The following is a 25,815-nucleotide window of genomic DNA, read 5'->3' as shown; positions in this document are numbered from 1 at the left end:
GGCTGACCACAGAAAGTTGTTTTGAAAAAAAAAGTTTGGAGACAAAAACAACTTTTATTGGAACTAGTTGGGCTGACTTAAATCAGGGATGTTTAATGCCATGTGCCTTCAGCTATACCTACAATTTTAATTAAAGACATTTTAAAAATGTTAATTTTGCACTCAATCTTGGCCTGTAAGAACAGGCAGAGGTTACATTAGACTTTAGAGCATCTTAATAATATTCAACCGATAATAATAATAATAATAATAATAATAATAATAATAATAACAACAACACTTGTTCCCAAGAGAAATTCCTAAAAATCCAGAAACAGGAGTCACTTCTCCCAAAGCCATCACAATTTGTTCAACAAAATGTTTTGCATTTTTTAAAAAGGAAAACACATACATACACATACACATACACATACATATACATACATATACATATATACACACACAGGTGTGTGTGTGTGTGTGTGTGTGTGTGTGCTGATAAATAAATAAAGGGAGACTAGTATAGATCTATTTCAAGCTATTTAGCTCTCATCCGCTAGCCGTACCCTTACTGGGATTTGAACCTGGGCTGTTTTACATGTTAGGCAGTTATATTAGCCTCTAAGCCACAAGCTCTCCTCCCTTATCTATATATTTACCCTTTTCCTATCTCCCATTTGGTCAACGTCCCACTTGGTTCAGCACCCCAAAACAGCTCTATTTTAAGAAGAAGAATCAGGCTGCACCCCAGAGGAGAACAATGTGAGTCCCAAATTTTCAATTTTTTTCAAAAAATTTTAGAACCTCTTCTTTGGTGTTGCCTGCTTTGTGAGAGTGGCTTGCCGGCCATGTGACTGTGTGGGCATGGCCAACTTGTAAAATGTGATGAAACTCACTTAACAACACTCTTGCTTAGCAACCAAAATATTGGTTCAGAAACTCTGGCATTGAAGAGTGCAAGTCTTAAAGCTGTCAAGTTACAAGACCCTTGCACCCCTAACCCTTTAGAAAAAAAACCCAGGGGTGTTCAAACTTGACAGCTTTAAGACTTGTGGACTTCAACTCCTAGAATTTCTCCTCTCATTCTTCACCTTGATGATGTGCGGACGGACGGGGGGAGGGAACTGGAACCGGTTCTAAACGGCACTGTAGATTTGTGGAATCTCTTCTATAGAAGAGGTTAAAACTGGCAGGAACCCACCCCTGCCCACCACCCACCCCCGCCTAGCATTTTGGAGACAAGAATCTGCATTTTGTATTTTAACTCTTTGAATAAAAATAAAAATTGGGGGGGGGGGGGAATTAAGAGAATCTGCCATAGATAAACCCTGACTGCCTGCCTTCTCCCGTAGGCCCATCCTTGTGATTTAGAAACTGTGTTTTACAATCCCAAGCCCATTATCTCTGTTACCACATTTAATGGGTCCAGAACCCTTTTAACTCAAACCTTCCCCTGCATTGCCCATCCATCCATCCTTCTCTCTCTCTCTTTCTCTCTCTCTCTCTCTCTGTGTCTTTTTTTTTTTTCAAACGAAGGGTACTTTGCAGGCATTCTGGAAATTGTGGCAATTAACGCTTCTCATTAAGGGAGAGAAGCTGAGCTCACAAGGCCCTGCATTGTTTCTCAGGGGTGGGGAGGGCTCCATAAAGAGTGGTGGGGGGACCTCCCCATTCAGCATTTCCCACTCATTGTGGTCAGACAAAGGAAGGCTTCTAATTATATTTTCACAATCTGTGCGTATCTTGAAGGGCCCCTGTCAAAAACAAGCCCGTCATCTTTGTTCAACTTTCATTCAGGGACCTTCTTAACCTTAGCAGTTTCTCTCAACATCCCTGCCTAAAAGGGGCCTGGAAACAATGGGGCTTCCATTTGTCGATTAGAGAACTTCTCGGGGCCCATCATTATGAGAACCACTGTATTTTGAAAACAGTCCCCTTCGCTGCCCTTCCTCTCCCAAGCCACTTCTCCCTTCTCCTTTCTCCCTGTAACCAAGTCGACCGGCTCAAGCCGCGGGCAGACAATGCATTATTTGGGATGGTTTGGAAACACACAAGGGGGGACGACAACAACAACAACAACAACCCGGTGAAGGACTTGAGAAAGGAGTGTAAGTGCCTTGCGAAATGGAGATGCAGGGAAGCCTAGTGGTTAAGGAAATCCTGGGCTCAACTCCTCACTTGACCTCAAAGCTCATGTTCAGCCAGACTCTTTTCATCCTTCCAAGATCTTAAATGCAAGATCTTGGAACAGCTTGTCTCCAGGAGTTGTGAATGCACCAACACTGGAAATCTTTAAGAAGATGTTGGATAGCCATTTGGCTGAAACGGTATAAGGTTTCCTGCCTAGGCAAGGGGTTGGACTAGAAGACCTCCAAGGTCCCTTCCAACTCTGCTATTGTATTGTATTGTATCTTGCGTTTAAAAAAAGAGAACGCAATCAGACTGCGAATGAGATGGGTGGTACCTAAATTTGGCAAACAAATAAATAAATAAAATGTTGGTCACACAGCTGCCGAGGCCCTGTTGACTTACTGTTGACTCTCTCAGAGGACATACCTCAAAGCAGTTAAGGGGGGGAAACTCATTGAGATTCTGGCGTTCTCGGCAACATAGCAGCCTAATAATTTTAGGCAAAGCTACAAGGACTCGAAAAAGGAAAAAAAACCACAATGTACAGTATGCTTCCAAAGAAGAGCAACTGGGCCGTGGCCTATTTGCAACCAGGCCGTGCGAGCGGTGGGCTGGTGTGCATGCACACAAACACACACACACACACACACAAACACAAACACAGTTCAACCTGTGCAAGTGGAGCTGCCCACTGCCCACATAAATTGAGTGGTGTACCCAAATGCGTGCCGGCCCACTGCTTGCATGTTCCACTCTTCCCCCACACTTTGCCGATCCGCCAAGCCACAAAAGTTGGGGACCACTACTTTAGAGAACAGGTTTTGTAAAATCTCAAAGTAAACTGGTTTGTCCAGCATCTCCCATCCATCCACACATAAAAGGCAGGAGGGGGAAGATGTAGCCTTGAAGGTAGAGGACCATCTGGGACTTCCTCTCAAATGCCCCACTGAATGTCCTATTTAATGAGATGACGGAGGGGGGGGGAGGACTAAATTAAGGGGCAATATTTGATTAACCTTCATTTAATTACGTTTTTATTACAGCACAATACACTCTAATGTTTGTCCTCATCTTATTTCCTCTTCTAATAGACATCTCATCTTTAAACACTTGTGTTCACATTAAGGGCAGGCTTTTAAAAGTGACATTAGCTTCATTGTTACCCTGATTTGCTTTTGTGTGGAAACACAAGTTCAAGGGCTTTTACCAGAATATCAATTAAATAAATGAATTACATGACATTAAATAAACCAGGTGATAAATAATTGACCTCAGGGTACTGGTAGGAAGTGAGCAGATTGGATCCTTTTGTAGCAAAAATCTTGCTTGTTGCCTGCCTTGGCTTGTTAATTACCTGTATGTAATGCAATAATTATATAATATACTGACCCCTTAGTGATTAATTTCTTCTGCATTTTCTAGCTGTTCATTGTTACACCATTAAAGGGTTATGTGGCTCCTTATCTACTTTATTGGAAACTCCCCCAAATGCTAAAAATTTTGGACATCAGCAACAACAGAAATTCAGAATGATTATTGTACTTGTTTTATTTAATTCAACATACCTCTTTGACTTGAAAAAGATTTTTTTAATCTTTCATATGATATGTGAAACTGTGTTCTAATGTTTTATTAAGTTCATTTTCCTTTGTAAATTGCTTTCAGAATCTTTCATCATTTTAGATATCTTGTAAACCATTCAAAGAATTTATAGCGTTGAACAAACAATAACACTAATTTGGAAAAAGCGAAGAAAAAAATATTTAAAAGGAACAATACAGAATTGTGAAAGTGAGCTTTTTTTTTTCTAGGTTTCCATTTTATTATTTATTAAAATAAATTTCATCCAGGACACACCACAAATAATAAAGGATTAACTTGTAGAAAAATTCTGGACCATCCTTGGAATGGTAAGAACAATGTGGCCTGAAAGAGAAAAATGAATTATATTTCTGGAATAAAAGACATTCCCCTTCCTTCCTTCCTTCCTTCCTTCCTTCCTTCCTTCCTCCCTCCCTCCCTCCCTCCCTCCCCTCCCCCCTCCCTCCCTCCCTCCCTCCCCTCCCTTCCTATCATAGGAAATAATCCTAGAGGTCATCTAATCCAACTCCCTCTTCAATAGCAATAGCAATAGCAGTTAGACTTATATACCGCTTCATAGGGCTTTCAGCCCTCTCTAAGCGGTTTACAGAGTCAGCATATCGCCCTCACAGTCTGGGTCCTCATTTCACCCACCTCGGAAGGATGGAAGGCTGAGTCAACCTTGAGCCGGTGAGATTAGAACCGCTGAACTGCAGATAACAGTCAGCTGAAGTGGCCTGCAGTACTGCACCCTAACCACTGCGCCACCTCGGCTCCCTCTTCAGAGCAGCATCCATTGATTAGAGCATTTCTGACAGAGATGCAGACCCTTTCTGAGGACCTTTATACCTTCATCTGGTGGCCTGTTCCACTGACTGAATCTCCTTCTTTAGCCACTTCTCCTAGCTTTCTATCACCTGAAAACCTGATAAAAATGTTAAGAGTCCTGTGGCATGTACTCTACTCAATATTTCTCTCCCAGTTGTGTAAATATTTTTATTCCTAACTTGCTGACCTTTCTTGATAGGTTTTAGGTTTATACTCTAAGGTGCCTTTTCCTCTTCTGATACTTTATTTCCGCTTATGATTCTTGTCTTAAAACATCATCACTTTTACCTTGCATCTGAATTATGGATATAACTGATATAGAGCCTTGGTGGCACAGTGGCTAGAATGCAGCACTGCAGGCTACTTCTGCTGACTGCCGGCTGACTGTGGTTCGGCAGTTCGATTCTCACCGGCTCAAGATGCAGCCTTCCATCCTTCCTAGGTGGGTAAAATGAGGACCCAGATTATTGGGGGCAATAGGCTGACTCTGTTAACCACTTAGCGAGGGCTGTAAAAGCACTGTAAAGTGGTATATAAGTCTAACTGCTAGTGCTATTCTGTATATATTGCTATATACAGAAGACATTGTCATATCTGAAATTGTAGGAGGCCTGGAAGAGATTCAGTTGTATTCCAGACTCTGGAAAGAGCAGCGAAGAGCAACAAAGATGATTAGGGAGCTAGAAGCTAAAACATATGAAGAACTGTTGCAGGAATTGGGTACATCTACTTTAGTGAAAAGAAAGATTAGGGGTGACATGATAGCAATGTTCCAATATTTGAGGGGCTGTCACAGAGAGGAGGAGGTCAACCTGTTTTCCAAAACATCAGAAGGCAATACAAGAAGAATAGTTGAAAACTAATCAAGGAGAGAACCAATCTAGAACTAAGGAGAAACTTAGGACAACTTGCCTTCAGAAGTTATGGGTGGCCCATCACTTGAGGCTTTCAAGAAGAGATTGGATTGCCATTTGTCAGAAAAGGTGTAGGGTCTCCTGCTTGAGTGGCAGGTTGGACTAGATGACCTACAAGGTCCCTTCCAACTCTGTTAAGTCTGTTAAAATCTGTTAAATTTTGGAGATTGTTCTGAGATCAATTTTCTGCAATCATACTGCCTGGAAACTTGGGAAGTTCATCACTTCCAGAGAAGGCTTTTGAAGACCATCAGAGTAGCTGATATAAGAACTAAGCTGGCCAAGAGCCCAAAGAATGAGTTGATAGGAATGGACAGTGTGGAAGAGGCAAACTATCTACGGTAGCCAAAGGAAGTCAAATAGAAACATTTAATGGCTAACAATTTTTATTAAAAGGCACAAGCTTTCACGAGCATTGGTTTTAGGATTAGATAGAAGGAGCATTCCTCTTCCCCCCCTTCCAAAATGTTATTAAATTACAAAAAAAAGTACAAAATACATTAAAGCAAAGAAAAAAAATTAAAAAGAAAGAAAGTGAACGGATGGAGAAAAACAGGATTGGGGAGTGCAAACAAAAGAAACAAAAGCTATAGAAGGAAGGAATTTCCAACTTTATTCAATGCAGATAAAAGTCTTTAATCAGTGACCTTCTGAACCAGAATAAACTATAACAAATAGTCCTTCTATCATCATAAACAAAACTAATAATCAAAACCCAATGTTACAATTTCATTTCTTTCTATTTCAAACAAAAAATATCCAGGAGTAATTTCCAAGTAGAATGAAACTGGACGAAGTCTTTTCTTTAATCAAAGCAGACAATTTCACCATCTCTTCCAATTACATTAATTTCACCATCCATTCTTCCATTGCGGGTATACATGAGTCATTCCATCTCCGCGCATATATAAGCTTTGCTGCTATTGTCATATATAAAAACAAAGTTCCACAAGGTGTTTTTTCCCCCAATCTGTTTGTTCAATGAACCTTAAAAAAAATCCTCTGGCTTCAACTCAGTTTAAGAATTCTCTGAGTTAAAATACATATCTGATTCCAGTAGATGGACCAATCCTTTGAGTTCAACTTCATATTTTTAATTTATTTGTATTCCGCCTTTATTATTTTTACAAATAACTTCACTGTGGTGAACATATCCAACACAAATTCCTCCTATTTTCCCCACAACAACAACCCTGTGAGGTGAGAATTGGGCTATAAGCCTTCAAACTTGAAATTTGGCATGTATGTTCCTCTTGGCTTCTAGGTGCTTACTAAGAAAAAGGATTTTTCAAAATGACTATCAGATCATTAGTATTTCTTATACAGTAATTAACACACTTGGATACTAAGGAGTTCTACTCCCCCTCCCCACCTGAAAAGAACTCTGTTCCAACTGCCAGTTGCCTCACATTCCGTTACCTCAGTTCAAACTGGCAGATGTTCGACTCTTTCACTCAGGAGCAGTCTGGTGCTCCTTACAGTAGTAAATGGCAGTATCTCACCAAAATGTCTACGCCTTCCACCTATGAAACTGCTTCCGGACTGAAGGCGGCAGGAGTAACATTCCCTTATGTGTTTCAATCACCGACCATCACTGAGCCAATGGATTGTGAACAGAATTTCTCCTGCGTACCTGATCACATACCATATTTTTCAGAGTATAAGATACACCAGAGTATGAGACGCACCAAGATTTTAAAGAGGCAAATAAAAAATTTTTTTTTGCACTCTGCAGACTTCCCAAAAATGGACCGTTTTTCAAGAAAATGGGCCCTTTTTTCAAAAAAAGAGGCATGCATAGCTTTTAGGAGGCTTATAGAGTGCTCCTGGGGGCTAGGGGGGCAAAAATGAGCAAAAGCAGCCCATTTTTTGCTCACTTTTGCCCTCCCCAGCCTCCAGGAGCCCTCTGGAAGCCTCCTAAAGGCTATGCATGGCCATTTTTGCAAAGGGGGTGGGGTTTCGGGATTACAAAAATGCTGTATTCACTGTATCAGACACACCCAGATTTTCACCCTCTTTTTTCAGGGAAAAAGGTGCATCTTATACTCTGAATAATACATTAGTTTCATCTCAAAGCACGGGCTAGTTATATATAATGATGTAAGTTCTCTCATTTTTCCATGTCATAGAAAGCTAAGGCTACAAAGCTGGAGGAGGTACACTGAATTTATACCCCAGAAAATTAATCTTCCAGGAGATTCTCCTTCTGCCTCTTGATTGTTTATGTCTAATCTCCCTTACATTATTTTCCAATTCTCCCCACAACCTCCCACATGTGGTAAGGTTGGCAAATAATCTGATATCCTGAATCCCTAGGAAGAAGTGGATAATCTAAGATGATACATATATACCTGAGAAAATATGTTAACTACAATACAGTTACTGGATTTTCCTTGGCAGGAATGAAGTTTGATACACATGATTGTGCCATTTAGCAATTTGGTCATTATTATTATTATTATTATTATTATCATCACCACCACCAGCCTGCTCCTTTTGCACAGTTTACTCAACTGTATTTACACAACATACCAGAATCAGTTAAAATGGGATCGACTCCCTTGTGATTTATACTGTTGTGTGAACCCACCTTAAACATACGTTGCAGAATTTGCAATAGTTTGGCGCTATATAAATGCCAGCCAATACATAAATAAGACACTTTTATATCACAATAATGTTTGTCTCCAAAGTGCTTTTTGAAAAGGCAACTCTCGGAGCTGAAGAAGCTTCTTAGATGAGAAGAGAAACATCTTCAAGGAGAAGAAGAAAAACAAAGTCCAGTTGGCTTTTGAAAAAGCACTTTTTGGAACGACCATCACCTGGATGACTGAGAATCTCCATAGACAATTAGATGTAGGGTTTGGTTTAGCTTTTTCCACTTGTGTGTGTGTGTGCAAAAAGGATGTGTTAGCCGAGAGTGCCATCTGGTGGAATCCCAGAGACTGACAGAACACATGGAAGGGCCATGTTCAAACTAGCTCCATAAAATCATGATTTTCCTTCATTATTGCTGAGTGTTACACAAAAATAGTGCCTTACCTGTAAACGAACTGAACTGATTGAAAATGGGAATAAATTGCGGTTCCTGCCATTATTTTCCAGACTACATTCATCTGAGTTAGCTGTCCACCATCTTAGTTTTGCCAAGGTCCTAGGTGATGTTTCTTTTCAGAGGTATCTACAATGAGAATGGGGCAAATCAGTGGTGGGTTTTCACACATGTGCAGAGGCGTCCGGGCATCACCGCTACTACCGATTCGCCCGACTAGGCTGAACCAGGAGTAACCCACCTCTGTGGCAAATCTTTCTGCCAAAGGGGGGCAATTTGCCTTTGAAATGTTTTATCTGGGGTTTGGGGGGGCACCATTGCTTGAACCAGAGGTGGGTTCCTGCCAGTTCTAACCTCTTCTATAGAAGAGGTTCCACAAATCTACAGTGCCGTTTAGAACCTATTCCAGCTCCCTCCCTCCGCCCGTCAGCACATCATCAAGATGAAGAGGGAGAGGAGGAATTCTGGGAGTTGAAGTCCACAAGTCTTAAAGCTGTCAAGTTTGAACACCCCTGGGGTTTTTTTATCTAAAGGGTTAGGGGTGCAAGGGTCTTGTAACTTGACAGCTTTAAGACTTGCACACTTCAATGTCAGAGTTTCTGAGCCAACATTTTGGTTGCTAAGCAAGAGCGTTGTTAAGTGAGTTTCACCACATTTTATAAGTTGGCCACCCTCACCCGGTCACATGGCTGGCAAGCCACTCCCACCCAGTCACATGGCCAGCAAGCCACTCCCACAAAGGCCACACCTACAGAAGAGGTTGTAAAAAATTTGGAAACCACCACTGTCTTGAACCGAAGGTTCAGCTCAAATTAATGGAACTTTTTAATATTTGTTTTAGCTCTGGCCAATGTAGATATGTTGTGAAGTTGTCCTGAGACTAATTTGTTCCTTCCTCGTTAGGCAAGGACCAACCACACACTGAACATTTTCAATTCGGAATGCAAGTGTATCTCATGGGCATAGCATAGGGATCACAGTACATAGACACTTACTAATTTTTATTCTGATTAATGACTGATATTGACTCTTTGCTAATTATTGATTACTGATTTTGACACTAATTATAAAGCACTAAATGGATACTTGATCACATAATATGACCTTGAAAATTGTATACTATACTATTTCATGGAGCTGCTACAGGTAGTTCTTGACTTATGTCTAGTAGTGGGTTTCACCCCCGCACCCACCCGTTTTGCACACATGCACATTCACAGGCGCATGTGTCTTTTCCATGCATTCGCCCAGCCTTCCATGCACTTTGATTGCATGCACTTGCACCCGGCACATGTGTGTGCGGTCCGCACATGTGCCAGGCTTCAAAAATGTGGGCTTTTACACATGCGCCCGGCCTCAAAAATATGCCTAAGTAGGATGGCATAGAGCCGGGCCGGGTGGGCGATTTATGCTACCAGTTTGGGTGAACCTGTCTGAACCAGCTGAATACCACATCTGCTTGCGACCTTAATTGACCCTGCCAATTATGGTCATAAGCCACAAAATATGGCCATAAAATTGAGTTATTTGACATGATGGTTGTCATTTCCCCCTATGTGGTAGAAGTAAAATGGCCCCAGTTGAAAGAGCTGATCTTCTACATGCCGATCCAAAAGGAAGTCTCAATTCAATCCAGTTTATTTCCTGAAAAAACATTCATTTGAGTTTAATCTTACATTGGTAGGGAGAGACCAATCTGGACAGATTGCTTTTTGACATAGTACAATCCTGTATGTTCCTTTTCAGTTTGATTGGCGTCAGTGAAGTTTATTCCCAAGACTGCAATCCTCTTGAAGCAGAATCAGACAACCTAAACACCATTGTTCCACCTGTGACTAAAACAAACTTCAGTCCAAATTCAGTGATGCTCCTTGCATTGCTTAATTGTTTTATTTTTGACATTTTAAAACCCACATGTGCTTATTTTGGAGAATTGACACCTCATAGCATTCCTGTAACGAATCCTCTTCCTCTCTCTCTCTCTCTCTCTCTCATATTTTAAAATCTACTCCCAATCACATGTTCTCACTGAGTTCAGAATTGCAGAATCATAGAGTTGGAACTTGGAAGGGACCTAGGAGGTCTTCTAGTCCAACCCTCTGCCCTCTATCGTTTCAGACAAATGGTTATCCAATCTCTTCTTAAAAGCCTCCAGTGATGGAGCATTCACAACTTCTGGAGGCAAGTTGTTCCACCGGTTAACTGTTCTCACTATTAGGAAATTTCTCCTTAGTTCTACATTGCTTCTCTCCTTGATTGTCCTCTGGTGCTTTGGAAAATAGGTTGACCCTTATTTTCATATCAATATAACTATATCAATGAGAATAAATTAGGATGGAAGTGAGGCCCCAATGCACTGTTGCCCGATAAAACTGGTGGTCGGGTATGGAATAGACTTAAGAACCAGATGCTCCCCATTCCCAGTCTAGTAATATACAGATGTGAGTCTCGGATCATCGGGTTTTTTTAATTGATATACCACCCAACTCACTCAACGTGATTCCAGGTGGCTTACAGAAATAAATACAAAACCTAATAAACCCCTGACCCCCCAAGTGACAATAATCAAACGAGTCACCATATCAGCCTAGTATCCAGTCCCACTGGCAAAACCATGTCTTTGGGGTCTATGGAAAGAGTATCACAGTGGGAGCCCATCTTATTTCTGCAGGGATGAAGTTCCTCAGGGAGAAAGCTACCAAGAAGGCAGCTTTTCTTCTTGCTACAAGATGGATCTCCTTAGGAGTGGGGTCCCGTAACATCCCCTGCCTCCCAGTGGTAGGATTCAACCGGTTCGGATCAATTCAGATGAACTGGTAGTGGCAACCTGTGGGTGGGGTCCAGAGGTGGGTTCCTACCAGTTCGCACCTATTCGGTAGAACCGGTTTGTCAAATCTACCGAACCGGTTAGAAGAGGTTCCACCAGTGGACCCAGAAAGCAGGCCACACCTACAGAAGAGGTTCCAAAAATTTTTGAAACCCACCACTGGTCCTTGGATATGATTATTCTACACTATCATGCTCATATTTATAGAACTCAGTGCCTCTGTGAAAGGTAAGGATGACTACTGCGTTTGTGGTGCAATCAGAACATTGCATGTGTTGAAGTTGTTTTAATGCAAACCAAAGATGCCTTTTAAAAAACAAGTTTACATCATATTCTTATGCATGCCAGTGCTGTGTGTGAGGTAATTTAAGGTGGTTCTGACAAGTGTCGTCGGCATCTTCATATCCGGCCACATGGGTGGCAAGCCACTCCCATCCGGTCACATGGGCAGCAAGCCACTCCCACAAAGGAGGCCACACCCACAGAATAGGTTCGAACAATTTTTGAAACCCACCACTGGTGGGGCCCCAGCTCTATGTTGTCCTATTTTGCCACGTTTTCTAAGCCATGCACATGCATGTTAGCCGCACACACAAGCAAATTGCACATGTGGAAGGCCATGCGTGCTCACAAAGTGAGCATGCACACTCACACTCAGTTTCAGTGCACAGTGGTGGTAAAATTATGTAAAACCCACCTCTGCTGCCTCCCCTCTCTTGACGGACCAGGTAGATGTACCGGGGTAAAGAAGGCCCTTCAAATAACTAGCCTCAGGCCATGTAGGGCTTTCAGGGTGACAACCAGCATCTTGAACTGGGCTTGAAAGCAAATCAGCTATCAATACAGCTCTAACAAGAGAGGAGACACAGGTGCAAATCTAGACTTGCACAAAACCATGTGGGCTGCTGCATTTTGCACCAACTGAAGCTTCTGGAGACTACATGTTTTATATGTTGTTCCTTAAGTATTTCTCCAACGTGAGCCCCATCATGGAACTTGTGTCCCAGTGTGCTGAATGTAAGGTAAAGGTAAAGGTTCCTCTTGCGCATACAGTATGTGCTAGTTGTTCCTGACTCTAGGGGGCATTGCTCATCTCCATTTCAAAGCTGACGAGCCAGCGCTGTCCAAAGACATCTCCATGGCCATGTGGCCAGCATGACTAAATGCTGAAGACATGCCGAACCCTGTTACCTTCCCACCAAAGCTGGTCCCTATTTTTCTACTTGCATTTTTACATGCTTTCAAACTGCTAGGTTGGCTATAAAGCTGGGACAAGTAACGGGAGCTCACTCCATTATGCAGCGCTAGGGATTTGAACCGCCGAACTGGCAACCTTTCTGACTGACAAGCTCAGCGTCTTAGCCACTGCATCCCTGTGCTGAGTGTAGCAAGCTTTAATTTCAACTGCATTGTCTTCTCCCAGACCAATAAAAATGAACATCTTTTTTTTAAATATATATATTTATTTATTGTGGATATTGAAATGCAGGATGATCGCAAGGTAAAAGATTGCGGGGATTGAAGAGAGAAATGGCAAAGTATTGTCAGAGAATTGGAAGACCCTTCATTGACAATTCTGTACAACAAAGCAATTCACGCAAGAAAAACCCCGTTTGGAAAGAAGGGGGAAAGCCGTCGGACAAGTGTAGCCACTGTTAGGAGAAACAAGTAAATAGGTGTTCTTCGATACTGACGGGACGGAGGGTTCTTGTTTTAACAGAAAAGATAATTATTTAGTTGTACAATAAAATGCTTATGAAACAACAGTCTCTTAAAGACATTATTCTATGTTTTCAGCGCTGGATGGCAGTCATTTCAACTTGGAGTGCTTTCCTTTTTATCCAGTATTTGCAACAGGAGCTCCACCATCTGAGAGAAGAGGGAGGAAAAAAAGAATTGTTGAAGCACCATCATTTCTAAAACAGCTTTTTGCTTCATTCAAATGGATATTTGCAACAGGTCTTTTTCTACACGCTATTTCACGCTCTTTCATGTGGGGCGGGCAAACGCGGATGGCAAAGAACCCTCAACCCCAAAAGGAGTAGACTCTGAAGACCACATTTGTGTTTGTCAGATGGTCAGGTAAACATGGTGAGTCAGGATATGGAAGGGCCAAGGTGGCGCAGTGGTTAAATGCAGCACTGCAGGCTACTGCTAGATCAGCAGGTCAGCGGTTCAAATCTCACCGGCGCAGGGTTGACTCAGCCTTCCATCCTTCCGAGGTGGGTAAAATGAGGACCCAGATTGTTGGGGGCAATATGCTGACTCTCTGTAAACCGCTTAGAGAGGCCTGAAAGCCCTATGAAGCGGTATATAAGTCTACTGCTATTGCTATTGCTATATCATCCCCGGCCCTTGGAGCGGAACTGAGCAATGCAGCGTCGAGCAGCATCTAACAATGGAAAGCACCTTCTTTACATCCAGAGAATCAAGCTAGTTGAGGAGGCTTAGGACGTGCACAACACTGTCCACCAGGCAGGCAAGCACTGGACACTCTTGTTCCTAGCTTCTGCTGCCTAATTCCTTGGCTGGGAATGGATTGCCGATGAGCAAATGTACTAGGATCTACCATATTTTTCAGAGTATAAGATGCGCCAAGATTTTGAAGAGGCAAATTAAAAAACATTTTTTTGCACTCTGCAGACCTCCCAAAAATGTCCGTTTTTTGTGAAAACTGGCCCGTTTTTTGTTTTTTTTTAAAAAAAGGCCTTGCATAGCCTTTAGGAGGCTTATAGAGTGCTCCTGAGGGCTGGGAAAAAGGTGTCTTATACTCTGAAAAATACGGTATGTTTTCTGAATTCAAGAATGAGCAGTCTTCTTGAGGTTTCACTTGTTGCAGAGTTATGAACACCTTTCCCCACCTAATACACACACCCACACACACACACACACACACACACACACACACACACACACACAATCCCAGGATGTTAAATTTATGTCTTACTGACAAATAAAAATAAAGGGAGACTAGTATATATCTATTTCAAGCTACCATATTTTTTGGAGTATAAAACGCAGTATCCCACCCCCCTAAAAGAGGCTGAAAATTTGGGTGCATCTTATACTCCGAATGTAGCTTTTTTGAAGCTATTTTTCAGCACTAATGAGGCGCTAACAAGGTGCTTTGCCTGCTTTCCTCATTGCTTCTCTCTCTGATGATCAGCTATGCTTTAGAAGCTGTTTTTTATCCCCAACCAGGAGATAAAAAGCATGTATACGCGCGCTCAAAACCAGCAAACCTATGTGCTGAAGCTGACCAGACTAAGGGCGCTAGCCTAATGAATACCTGGTAGGCAGAATTATTTCTCCTGTTTTTCTCCCAAAAATCTAAGGTGCATCTTATACTCCGAAAAATATGGTATTTAGCTCTCATCAGCTAGCCATTGGATCCAGAAGGGTATGGCTAGCTAATGAGAACTAAATAGCTTGAAATAGAGCTATACTAGTTCCCTTTTATTTTTCCTTGCTGGTAAAACATAAATTTAACACAAAAATTGTTTGTCGCGAAATCGACTGCCCGCGAAGGCCCCTGGATTGGGGCTGAAAGACGAAAACAGAAGCAATATGCTCCATCCCATAATTGGGTAGACCAGGTTGCCCTGATAGACCAGTCCCACTGGAGAAAAAACACTATACCAGAATGTGTAGGATGTTTAAAGAAACCACAACTCTCCCTTTTCCCAGTGATGTGTTTGAGACTTGCTGGTTTCCTATTTCAGCAATGAATGCTAGTCAGATGTCCTCAAAACATCTCAAATCTAGAAGAAAGGAGGAAGATAAGGTGCTCCCTTTCAGCCAATGTGTTACTACGATTAGCAGAAAATATCATCTCTCAACTCCTCACTATCCTTCCCATGTTCCGATCATAGATTGTCTTTGTTGTGGAACAAACTAAGAGATAACTTAATAAAATGGAGATGTGTATGTGTTTATAAATTAGAAGGAGGCTGAGATCACCTTTTCACGCTAACACATTTTATTAAAAAGCTCACAAACAGTCTGTGCCTTTCAACAACAGTCACTCGGGCCCTTGTGACCTCTAGGCTGGAATACTGCAATGTGCTCTACATGGGGCTGCCCTTGAAGAGCATCCGGCGACTTCAGCTAGTCCAGAACGCAGCCGCGCGAGTGATTGTGGGTGCACCTCGGTTCACCCACATGACACCTATCCTCCGCGAGCTGCACTGGCTACCTGTTGATCTCCAGGTGCACTTCAAGGTGCTACTTATCACTCATAAAGCCCTTCATGGTAGTGGGTCTGCGTACTTGAGAGACCGCCTCCTGCCAATTACCTCCCTGCGACCAATTAGATCACATAGATTAGGCCTCCTCCGAGTTCCATCTGCCAGTCAGTGCCGACTGGCAACTACACGGAGAAGAGACTTTTCAGTAGTAGCTCCGACCCTTTAGAACGATCTCCCCATGGAGATTCGTACCCTCACCACCGTCCAGACCTTCCGCACAGCCCTTAAGACCTGGCTAGCCCGTCAGGCCTGCGGACAAAGATAACTGTCCCCACCCGAATGATGAATGAATGTTGCTTACTATTTTACTTCTATGTATTGTTTGTGTCTATTGTCTGTATAACCCCCCCCCCCTTATTTTATGTAAGCCGCCCTGAGTCCCCTCAGGGAAAAGGGCGGCCTATAAGCATTAATAAAAATAAAATAAATAAATAAAAATAAATAAAACCTTTTAGTTTGAAAAAAGTGTTCCCTGACTCCTTCTGATTTTTGGATAGGACAGAGTAACACAGTTCTCCTCCTGCAAAATGTCATACAGTAGACCCTCTGGTCGTGAACGATTCTGACCACCACCAAATCAGGTGTTTTTTGTAAGCGTCAAATTTCCTGTTTACAAACAACAGGGACCCTGCATTAATTTTGGTTAGGATCACGTCATGACCGAATTGGGTTGTGACCAAAGTTATGGAATAAATTATGGTTGTGACCAGAGGTTTTGCTGTGTTTATTTATGTATCTCTATACATCCCACCATCAAAAATCACTTTGATTTGAAAGCAATTGGCTTATATATAAGAATATAGCTCTGTTTTTTCAATCCATTCTCCTAGCATTTACCCTAAATGACTTCCTAGATTTCGTATTATTTCATGATATAAGAAAGATCCTCAGGTAGTTAAGAAAATATGAGACCCCATCAGAGATTCAGCATGAGGTCTGAGAAGAGCAATTTTTATGCACAGGAACTTCCAATGAATGTCAAAGAAATCCTAGAGCAAAGTCAGATAAAGGAAGGAAGGAAGGAAGGAAGGAGGGAGGGAGGGAGGGAGGGAGGGAGGGAAGGAAGGAAGGAAGGAAGGAAGGAAGGAAGGAAGGAAGGAAGGAAGGAAGGAAGGAAGGAAGCAAGCAAGCAAGCAAGCAAGCAAGCAAGCAAGCAAGCAAGCAAGCAAGCTAATAGAGGGAAAAGTAGAAATGTTTGTGGGTGGGGAATACACACAGTTCATACAAATGCACAAGACTTGCCTTATAATGAATCTAAAAGTTTCCCCCTGGCCAAATCTTGTCTGTAGTACCAAAGAGAAGGTCCTTTATATTTATGACATGTCTCTTGCAGAAGGCTGATCTAACTCTTTTCTAACAAGGCATCTATCTACATCAGAGGTTATTGAAAGAAGAGTAGTGATAAACCTCTGATGTACTTCATGCAGCATTTCAAGAGCCTTTTTATCTTTGTTCAGTGTTGCAACTATGCCTCAGTGACTCCATTGCAGGTGCTTGCATTGCCCACCACAGTTCCTTTAGCAATAGGAATGATGTAGCTTCATGATGCCCCTATTTAAATATGTACTCATGGAAGAATTCTAATACAAATGTCAAATATTAGGTTTTGTTTTTAAACAGATGTCCCTTATTGGGTGTTAACATTAACTGGATGGAACTACCGTATTTTTCGGAGTATAAGACGCACCGGAGTTTAAGACCCACCAAGATTTTGAAGAGGCAAATTTAAAAAAAAGTGTTTGCATTCTGCAAACTTCCCAAAAACAGCCCGTTTTTCACAAAAAAGGCCCTGTTTTTTTTTTCAAAAAAAGGGCATGAATAGCCTTTAAGAGGCTTGTAGAGTGCTCCGGAGAGGGGCAAAAACAAGCAAAAAAAGGCCCATTTTTCATTAAAAAAGGGCATGGATAGCCTTTAGGAGGCTTATAGAATACTCCTGGGGGCTGGGAGGGGGGCAAAATTGAGCAAAAAAAAATGGCCTGTTTTTTGCTTGTTTCTGCCTTTCCCAGCCCCCAGGAGCTCTCTGAAAGCCTCCTAAAAGCTATGCATGGCCATTTTGGTGAAGGGAGTGGGGTTTTGGGAGGCAAAAAATGCTGTATTCAGTGTATAAGATGCACCCAGAGTTTCAGCCTCTTTTTTGAGGGAAAAAGGTGTGTCTTATAGTTCAAAAAATAAGGTAACTAGGGAAGACTGGCCTCTCCATTCTATCTCCAGTTCAAATGCTCTCAAACTGGAACTCAATTTGATATCCTGGAGATGATGCTGAATCAGTATTCAATCATCCAGGCAAAGCATTTTTACAGCTTTCCCTCTTTATAGAGTATTTCAGATTAATCCCCGACTTTTTTGGTTATTTTTTTTTTACAGACAAATAGGACATTTGGAAATCTAATGGCAAAGGTTGATATCTCGATCTAATCCTGCTTTTAGATAAAGCCAAAGCAGCAGTTATGTCACACAATTCCAACCTGTTGAGCTACTAGAGAATATATGTCTGAAATTTCTTTCTCTAACAGGGAATGCCTCTGACAAGAGGTATCTATTTTTATATGGGAATTCTTTAGGATTTTGATTTCATTGGCATGTGGGAAGCCAATGAGAATGGCGCAACGAAAAAAAAAAGACTGTGCGAAGTCCTTGGGGCTCTCTGAGCTTAGCTGTTTGCTTGCAGACGTTTCATTATCTAATTAGGTAATGTCATCAGTGCAGTAAAATCATCAAGAAAGGACATTTATAAGTCTTGGTCACCTTGCCAGTAAGTAAGTAGATATAGGACACTTTTCCTAGGTCACTCTTCCCATGAAGATTTCTTTGAAATCTGTCTCCTTTAAGAATCCCCAAAGCAAATTTTTTGTCCTACTAGTGATACCATAATAAAATCATATCATCAGCATAAAGCAAGCTGTTACAGTAAGTATTTAGGATCATCAGCATGTATATCATGGGGTCCTTCACTAACCCTGGCAAGTCATTGATATATAAACTAAATAACAATGAGGCCAGGATACACCCTTGCCTTACCCCCTTTATTTGTGTGAATCCTGTTAGTCAGAGCCCCATTAACCCCATGCCACACCCTCAAACAGGTACTTGTGTAAAGGGCTTTAATTAAAGCCAGCAATCTAGGTTCTATTTTAAGAGATGTCAGTTTACTCCATAGTACTTCTCTATTTACCATATCAAATGTTGCTGTAAGGCCTATAAAAGCAGCAAACAGGGCTCTCCTTTTATAGGCATATTTGGCAATTACATGGTTCAAGACCAATTTTTATCAATTTGAATGTGGATTGGTAGGGGAGGGGGAAGAGCAGGTATTTCATTGCCCAATTAGTTAATGTCATCAGTGCAGTAATTTCCGTGGCACGACAAAACCGCGCTCGTCAAAATCACGGTGATAAAATCGCGGCGCTAAAGCCGCAACGTCATCACCGCACGTCATCACCGCCGCGACAACAGCGCGGCAACAGAAGGGCGCTTTAAAACGGCGCCGCGGCAGAAAGCCGACTTCAATTAAGGTAAGGGTTAGGATTAGGTTTAGGGGTTTGTTTTAGGGTTAGGTTTAGGGTTAGGGTTAGGTTTAGCGTTAATTTTAGGGTTAGGTTTAGGTTTAGGGTTAGGGTTAGGGTACTGAGTGCTTGGGAATGCGCGAATTTGCCCTCCGCGATTATGTCATCGCGGTAGGGTCGCGTTTTTCCTTAGCGCTTAGAACAGCGCGAATTAGTCTTCGCGCTTATGTCTCCACAGATAAGGGCTTCGCGGATTTGTGGTGGAACCGTAATTTCATTTCTTTGAAATCTTTGTCTCCTAAAAAAGGAATCCCTAAAGCGAATTCTTATTCATCTGAATGAGGGCAGACAGGAATGAAAGAGAGGAGGTTTCTGCCTGCCACGCACATTTTCACAGCAAGCAAACTGAACAGAAGAAGGTTAAAGCATCCGATAACGAGAACGCAAAGAGTAACAGGTGGGGTTATGGAAACCTCACTTACATCTTTGAAGCTGCTGCTTTCCTCTGTCCCCCAGACATTCTTGGAAGAAAAAGGCAACTCTTCCCGGAGAACCGGAGTATTTTGATCTTCATCTTCTTCCATGCGTTTGAGCAGCGCCTTGAAGGATTCGTCCTGTTGCAAATAGCTGGCCGGCTGTTTGGCATTATCTGGCAGCAAAGGGAAGGGCATCTCTTGCCGGTCTTCATATAGGTAAGGAAAATCTCCAGTGCTCTTTTTCCCCATGAAGTGCCCTGCGAGAAGAAAATAATGTGCCGTGAAATTAGTGTCAATGGGGGCATCTTTTGGGGGTCTGAAGACCATGACATCCACGTTGATTGGCTTGGAACATTTCAGGAGAATTATTGAAGCTCTCCTGATGTCTTCTCTATTCTGTTCTTCTGTGCCAAATGTCAAATATGGTGAAGGACACAGTCATCTGTCTGGCAATAACCACGCTTTCCTTGAAGTAAGGAAAAACTTTTTAGACCTCACAAAACACCCATATGGGCATGGGTGGTGCTCAGCAGCCAAAACAGAGGCTCGTATGTTCTACACAGCTCGCTGGAACTTTCCATGACAAACAGAAGAGGAACACAATTATTATGAAGAGGCAGCATTCAATTGATTATGACTGCCATCGAATTCATCTTTTCTTGATCTGTTTTCATGGACAATAGGTTTGTGGTCTTTGCTTTAATATAGGCAAATGATGCTTCGAATCTCAATTGGATTTGCCAGTGAAATAAATTCCTAGTGGAAAATTTCTGATCCTTATGCAGAAGAGGGAAATAAAGGGTAGCTCTAACAATATTTAGAGAACAGGATATCTCTTTCTCTAGCTTATAGCTCATTTTCCCCCCTGAGTTCTTCTTTCTTACTTTACTTCTTCCCAGCCTACCGCCTTTCCCTAAAACACTTTTTTTTACAAACAATTTAAATTAGCAACTGAAAAGAGTAAGTATTTTACTGGAGAATTTGCTTCCCAATCTCCAGGAATTCGGTCCAGCTCTCATTTATTTTATATATTTTTTGAATTAATTTCATCGTTGGAGGCAGCAGAGTGTGCCACCACTGACAGATTTCTGATGTGCATCTTTATGTGGCGGCTTTCTGTTGTGTTCCTTTTCATCCTTTGGATGCCTCCTTATCTGCCCATCCTTTTAAAAGCCCAAGGGACAAGCTCTTCCATGACATTTTCCTTTGGGATTTAAAAGAAAACTGGGACACCAAAAGGAGTCATGGATGTGGAGTTTTACAAGATGGGGGACGGAGAAACTGGAAGGAAATGGAAAGCCGTGGCATGGAAGTTCTCTAAGGTAAGTCACTGGGGGTGGGGGCAGAGAAGCCCCCTTTTCGAAGATACACAAAGCTACTCTAGTCTATCTACTTTAATGAAAAGAAGGACTAGGGGGTGACGTGATAGCAGTGTTCCAATATCTCAGGGGCTGCCACAAAGAAGAGGGAGTCAAGCTATTCTCCAAAGCACCCGAAGGCAGAAGAAGCAGCAATGGGTGGAAACTAATCAAGGAGAGGAGCAACTTAGAACCAAGGAGAAATTTCCTCACAGTTACAGCAATTAACCTAGTGGCACAACTTGCCTCCAAAAGTTGTGAATGCTCCAACACTGGAAGTTTTTAAGAAGATGTTGGATAACCATTTGTTTGAAGTGGTGTAGAGTTTCCTGCCTAAGCAGGGGGTTGGACTAGATTCAGAAGACCTCCAAGATCCCTTCCAACTCTGCTGTTGTTCTATTCTATTTGGCAGATCTCTTTCCATTGAGAATGTAATTAAAGGACCACAGCTTCAAACTCCTACTGTTTAGCAGAGAAACTAATCAAGGAGAGAAGCAACCTAGAACCAAGGAGAAATTTTCTCACAGGTAGAACAATTAACCAGTGGAACAACTTGCCTCCAGAAGCTGTGAATGCTCCAACACTGGACGTTTTTAAGAAGATGTTGGATAACCATTTGTCTGAAACGGTATAGGGTTTCCTACCTAAGCAGGGGGTTGGACTAGAAGACCTCCAATATCCCTTAGAATTTTGTTATTCTGGCCGGTATCCTGGCTAGTTTTCCCAACCAGGAGCTGATTGTGGGGAAAAGTAGGGTTCCAGCCCACCTGCTGGCAACTCCAGGTCCGGCGAGCAAAATCAATCCCTGTGCTGAAACCTACTTCTGCTAGATGCCCAGGTTGATTTCCTACCCCTCTGCCCAACGAAGGCTATAAGTAAGGAAACGAGCGCCCGGTTCGCGGGTTCCTGGCCAAGTCAGCCTCCCGGGGAAGCCCAGGTGGGGACTCTGACTCACCCACTGCCCAGTGGCTGCCTCGGGGGTAGATCTTAGCCATCGGGGGCGCTCCGTCGACGCCCTGGAAAGAAGCCGCCCGCCCGCCGAGCCCTTGCAGGAGCAGCGCGACGGCGACGAGAGCCAGGAGCGGGAAGGGTTGCCCGCGGGGCTTCGGCAGGAGCGGCAAGGTCTCCGGGCGGGCCATCGCAGGGCTGGGTTGGAGGCGTCGGAAAGGTGTCGCGGGGCAGAGTCCGCCGAGGGCTCGGTCGAGAGAGGCGAGACAAGCACGGAGAGGTCCGAGCCTTGCGGAGCCTGAGCGCGGCGCTGCTCCGAATCGCCGGCTGACCCGCTTTTATATGCCGGCATGGGGGAGAAGTGTCAGCAAAGGTCAGGCACGTGACGCTGCTCCCCCCCTTTATCCTCCCCCCCGGGGAGGCCAACTCGAAGTTCGTGGGGGGGGGCGCGTGGCGCGTCTCCCTCTTCCTGACTGGCTGGCCCGGCGAGCGGCAGCCGAACACCCCCCCCTCCCCGCCCCATGCGCGCGCCCTCTACTTCGACATTCCGCCCCCGCCCACCAGCCGTCGTTTATTCCAGTCTGGCTCTGAGCCTTTCTCTGGAGGACGCTTCTGCCGTCAGGCGAAGTCTCCCCCTCGACGAGCAGAGTGAGGGAAAGAATGTGGGCAGGCTTTCCTGAACTCCCGTCCAGCCGCGGCGCCGACGGCGCTTCTTGGCAGCTCAGGCTGCCAACCTGCCGTGTTTGCAGCCCTTGGGCGGAAGCTAAGCGGGCTCCAAGGAGCCCTCCAGGCCAGGGAGAGGATAGAGCCTCCCCCCCCCCCCAGTTGGGTTCCAAAATCAGGGCGAAGAGGGTGCCTGAAGCCTCAGCCCAGCCCAGGAGAATTGCAGTTAGAGGAAGCCTAAGGAAACCTGTGGGACAGAGTGGCTCAGTGACTAAAACTCTGAGCTTGGCCGCATAACGGACGGAGTGAGCTCTCCCCATTACTTGTCCCAGCTTCTGCCAACCTAGCAGTTCAAAAGCATATAAAAAAAGGAGTAGAAAAATAGGTACCACCTTTGGTGGGAAGGTAACAGTATTCCAGTCATGCTGGCCACATGACCAGCGAGATGTCTTCGGACAGCACTGTCTCTTCGGCTTTGAAACAGAAAGACATATGTGTGAGGGGAACCTTTACCTTTAAGGAAACCTGTAGCCCTGGAATCCTGGTTAACCAGAACGCTACATCTTAAGATGGACAGTGCCTTTGAAGAAGTGCCAAGTGGGGTATCCCACAATCATCTATACATGAACAGTAATAGTGCATTATTATTTATGCACTTAAATGTAGGTATTATTTAAATGAGAGATGTAGAGAGACTGGGAAGAGTGCAGAGAAGATCAGCAAAAATAATGAGGGAATTGGAGGCTAAAACATATGAAGAACAGTTGCAGGAATTGGGGATGTCTAGTGAAAAGGTGGACTAAGGATGACATGATAGAGTGTTCCAATATTTTCATGAAGAAAAGAGGGTCAACCTATTCTCCAAAGCACCTGAAGGCAGGACAAGAAGCAATGGATTGAAACTAATGAAGGAGAAAGGCAACCTAGGATTAAGGAGAAATTTCTTCCCAATGAAAACAATAATCAGTAGAACAACTTGCCTTCAGAGGTTGTGTGGGTGCTCCAACACTGCATTTTTTTAAAGAAGAAATTGGACAACCAGTTGTCTGAAGTGGTATAGGGTTTTCTGCTTCAGCATGGGGTTGGACTAGAAGACCTCCAAGATCCCTTCCAACTCTGTTATTCATTATACCCACCTTCTCCCATAGATTCTGGCATGCTCATCAATACCAGTTCATAATAGTTGAAAACATACAACACGTTAAGAGCTGCAGACACAACTTGACCTCCTTTCCACCCTCAGACATTTCATATTGGCAGCAAACATTAAGTGGTGTCCCCAGATGGCAGAACTACCAAGGGGAAGGACTCCCTGGATGAAGTTCCAGACATGTGTTATCAGGCGTTGTGCTGGTGAAACCACAATCTTGACTCACCTCAAGACAATTTCATTCATTCCTGGAAAGATGCTTGTTCCAGCCCACTTGTCTGTCCTACAGTAGCGTTTCTCCTCGGGGTTATTCTCGCCCTGAACGTTTCGCTCTTATGTTTGCCAAGGATGTGCCCTATTGAATTGCTACCTTTCAAAATAATTTATTTGAACCAGGCACCAATTTGGACTGCAATCTGCATTTCATGATAGCATCTTCCTTGCCCGTTCCCTTCCTCCATCTCCAGTTAGAAGCCCCTGATACTTTCTGATTAGAAATACAGACGGTGTATTCCCCCGCCACCTGTCCTTCATTCATATCCCCTGTTTTCATTCAACAAAGCTGGTTCTACAAAGCAGGGATCTCTGAAAGTGAAACGTGGCTGACGGTGTCTAAAGGAAAGTCCCTTCTCCCCCACCCCACCCCCCCTGCGTTTCAGAAGCCTCTCCCTCCATGAATGAAGTGGGAATCTTTGTTTTCCCCCTGTGGTTGGTGAGACTTGATAAGACCTGGGACAGCCGTCCCCTTATCAAAGCAGGGGGGCTTTTTATTTGTGGAGTTTCTGGCACTGATAACTAGATATTCTTACCTCTGATTGATGGAGCCCTCTGACTCTCTTATTGTAGTGGGCAACTTTAGATATGCCTGCAGCCCCGGTGAGATAGTGGGGAACACTCCGGCAATCACCCACCAAGCGGTCTGTTGATACTCAACACTATCCAGTTTTCTAAACGCATCTTTTATTTTTATGGTCCCCTTCCCCCACACTGGCACATGCATCTTTCTGCACACAAACCCACCGCACTTTGCTCTGAAAAAGAATGGAGGAGAGAGCCCGACTATCTTTGCAACACACATTGTTTTCCCTTCTTAAATCTGCACTGCCAGCTTCTGATCTGAACGTGGCTATGCTCCAAAGTTCTTCAAAGTGGATACCCAGGACATCCATTCCAGTCTAGGGTGGATGGTTGTGCCTGCAACTTTGAAAATGGCCTAGGAACATAAAACAACTTACCGTATTTTTCAGAGTATAAGACACACCCGAGTATAAGACGCACCAAGATTTTGAAGAGAAATTTTTTAAAAAAAAGATTTTGCACTTTGCAGATTTCCCCAAAAGGGCCAATTTTTTGTCAAAAAAAGTGCATGCATAGCCTTTAGGACGCTTATAGAGTGCTCCTAGGGACTGGGCGGGGAAAATTGAGCAAAAAATGCTCCATCTTTTGCTCATTTCTGCCCTCCCCAGCCCCCAGGAGCTCTCTGAAAGCCTTCCACAGGCTCTGTACGGTCATTTTGCGAAGTGGGCGGAGTCTTGGGAGGCAAAAAATGCTGTATTCAGTGTATAAGACGCACCCAGATTTTCAGCCTCTTTTTTGAGGGAAAAAGGTGCATCCTATACTCCAAAAAATATGGTATTTAAGAGAGTTGTAAGGGACCTTGGCAGGTCTCCTTGTCCAATCCCCTGCTCAAGCAGGAAACCTTATAACATTTCAGAGAAATGGTTGTCCAATCTATTCTAAAAAACCTTCGTTTATCCCAACAGTGCAGAGGTGGGTTCTTGCTGGTTCGGACCAGTTCGGCCGAGTAGATAGTAACTTGGTCTGCCATGCCCCCGAACCATTTCTATCAGCCGCGCCATAGACCACCATCTGTTTTTTGCTTCTGCTTATGCACAGAAGCATTTTCAAAATACTGTGCATGCACGCATAGTGCGCATCAAGCACGTGCGCAAAGTGTCCCTGAGCGAACTGGCAGTAGCAGCAGCCAGAACTGACCCTTGCAACAGTGCCTGTAGTTTCCTCACTACTAGAGCTGCAAAGTATATTGCACCTATTTCTGGTTGCAGAGGGGATTAGATTTTTTCCTTCCAAATTCTGGAAGCTATGAGGATTTTCATTCCCTTTTCCCATCATGTTATTCAGTACATGTCTCCATAGAT

General features: G+C 43.4%; 1 protein-coding gene across 1 annotated transcript; it reads right to left on the bottom strand.

Annotated features, from left to right (window-relative positions):
* Positions 1–12,771: 12,771 nt before the first annotated feature.
* Positions 12,772–22,179, bottom strand: GRP (gastrin releasing peptide). Its single transcript, XM_014063939.2, has 3 exons — positions 21,851–22,179; positions 19,544–19,794; positions 12,772–13,180 (listed from the first exon to the last, which is right to left on the bottom strand). The coding sequence occupies exons 1-3, from the start codon at positions 22,032–22,034 to the stop codon at positions 13,127–13,129; spliced, it is 489 nt and encodes a 162-aa protein (XP_013919414.2). The 5' UTR covers positions 22,035–22,179; the 3' UTR covers positions 12,772–13,126.
* Between the last annotated feature and the right edge of the window lie 3,636 nt (positions 22,180–25,815).

This window comes from Thamnophis sirtalis, unplaced genomic scaffold (assembly GCF_051295495.1).
Source record: "Thamnophis sirtalis isolate CommonGarterSnake01/CBP01778 unplaced genomic scaffold, rThaSir2_p1.2 scaffold_5, whole genome shotgun sequence".
NCBI lineage: Eukaryota > Metazoa > Chordata > Lepidosauria > Squamata > Natricidae > Thamnophis > Thamnophis sirtalis.
Note: the sequence above shows the minus strand (reverse complement) of the source record. Positions and strands in the feature narration are given on the sequence as shown.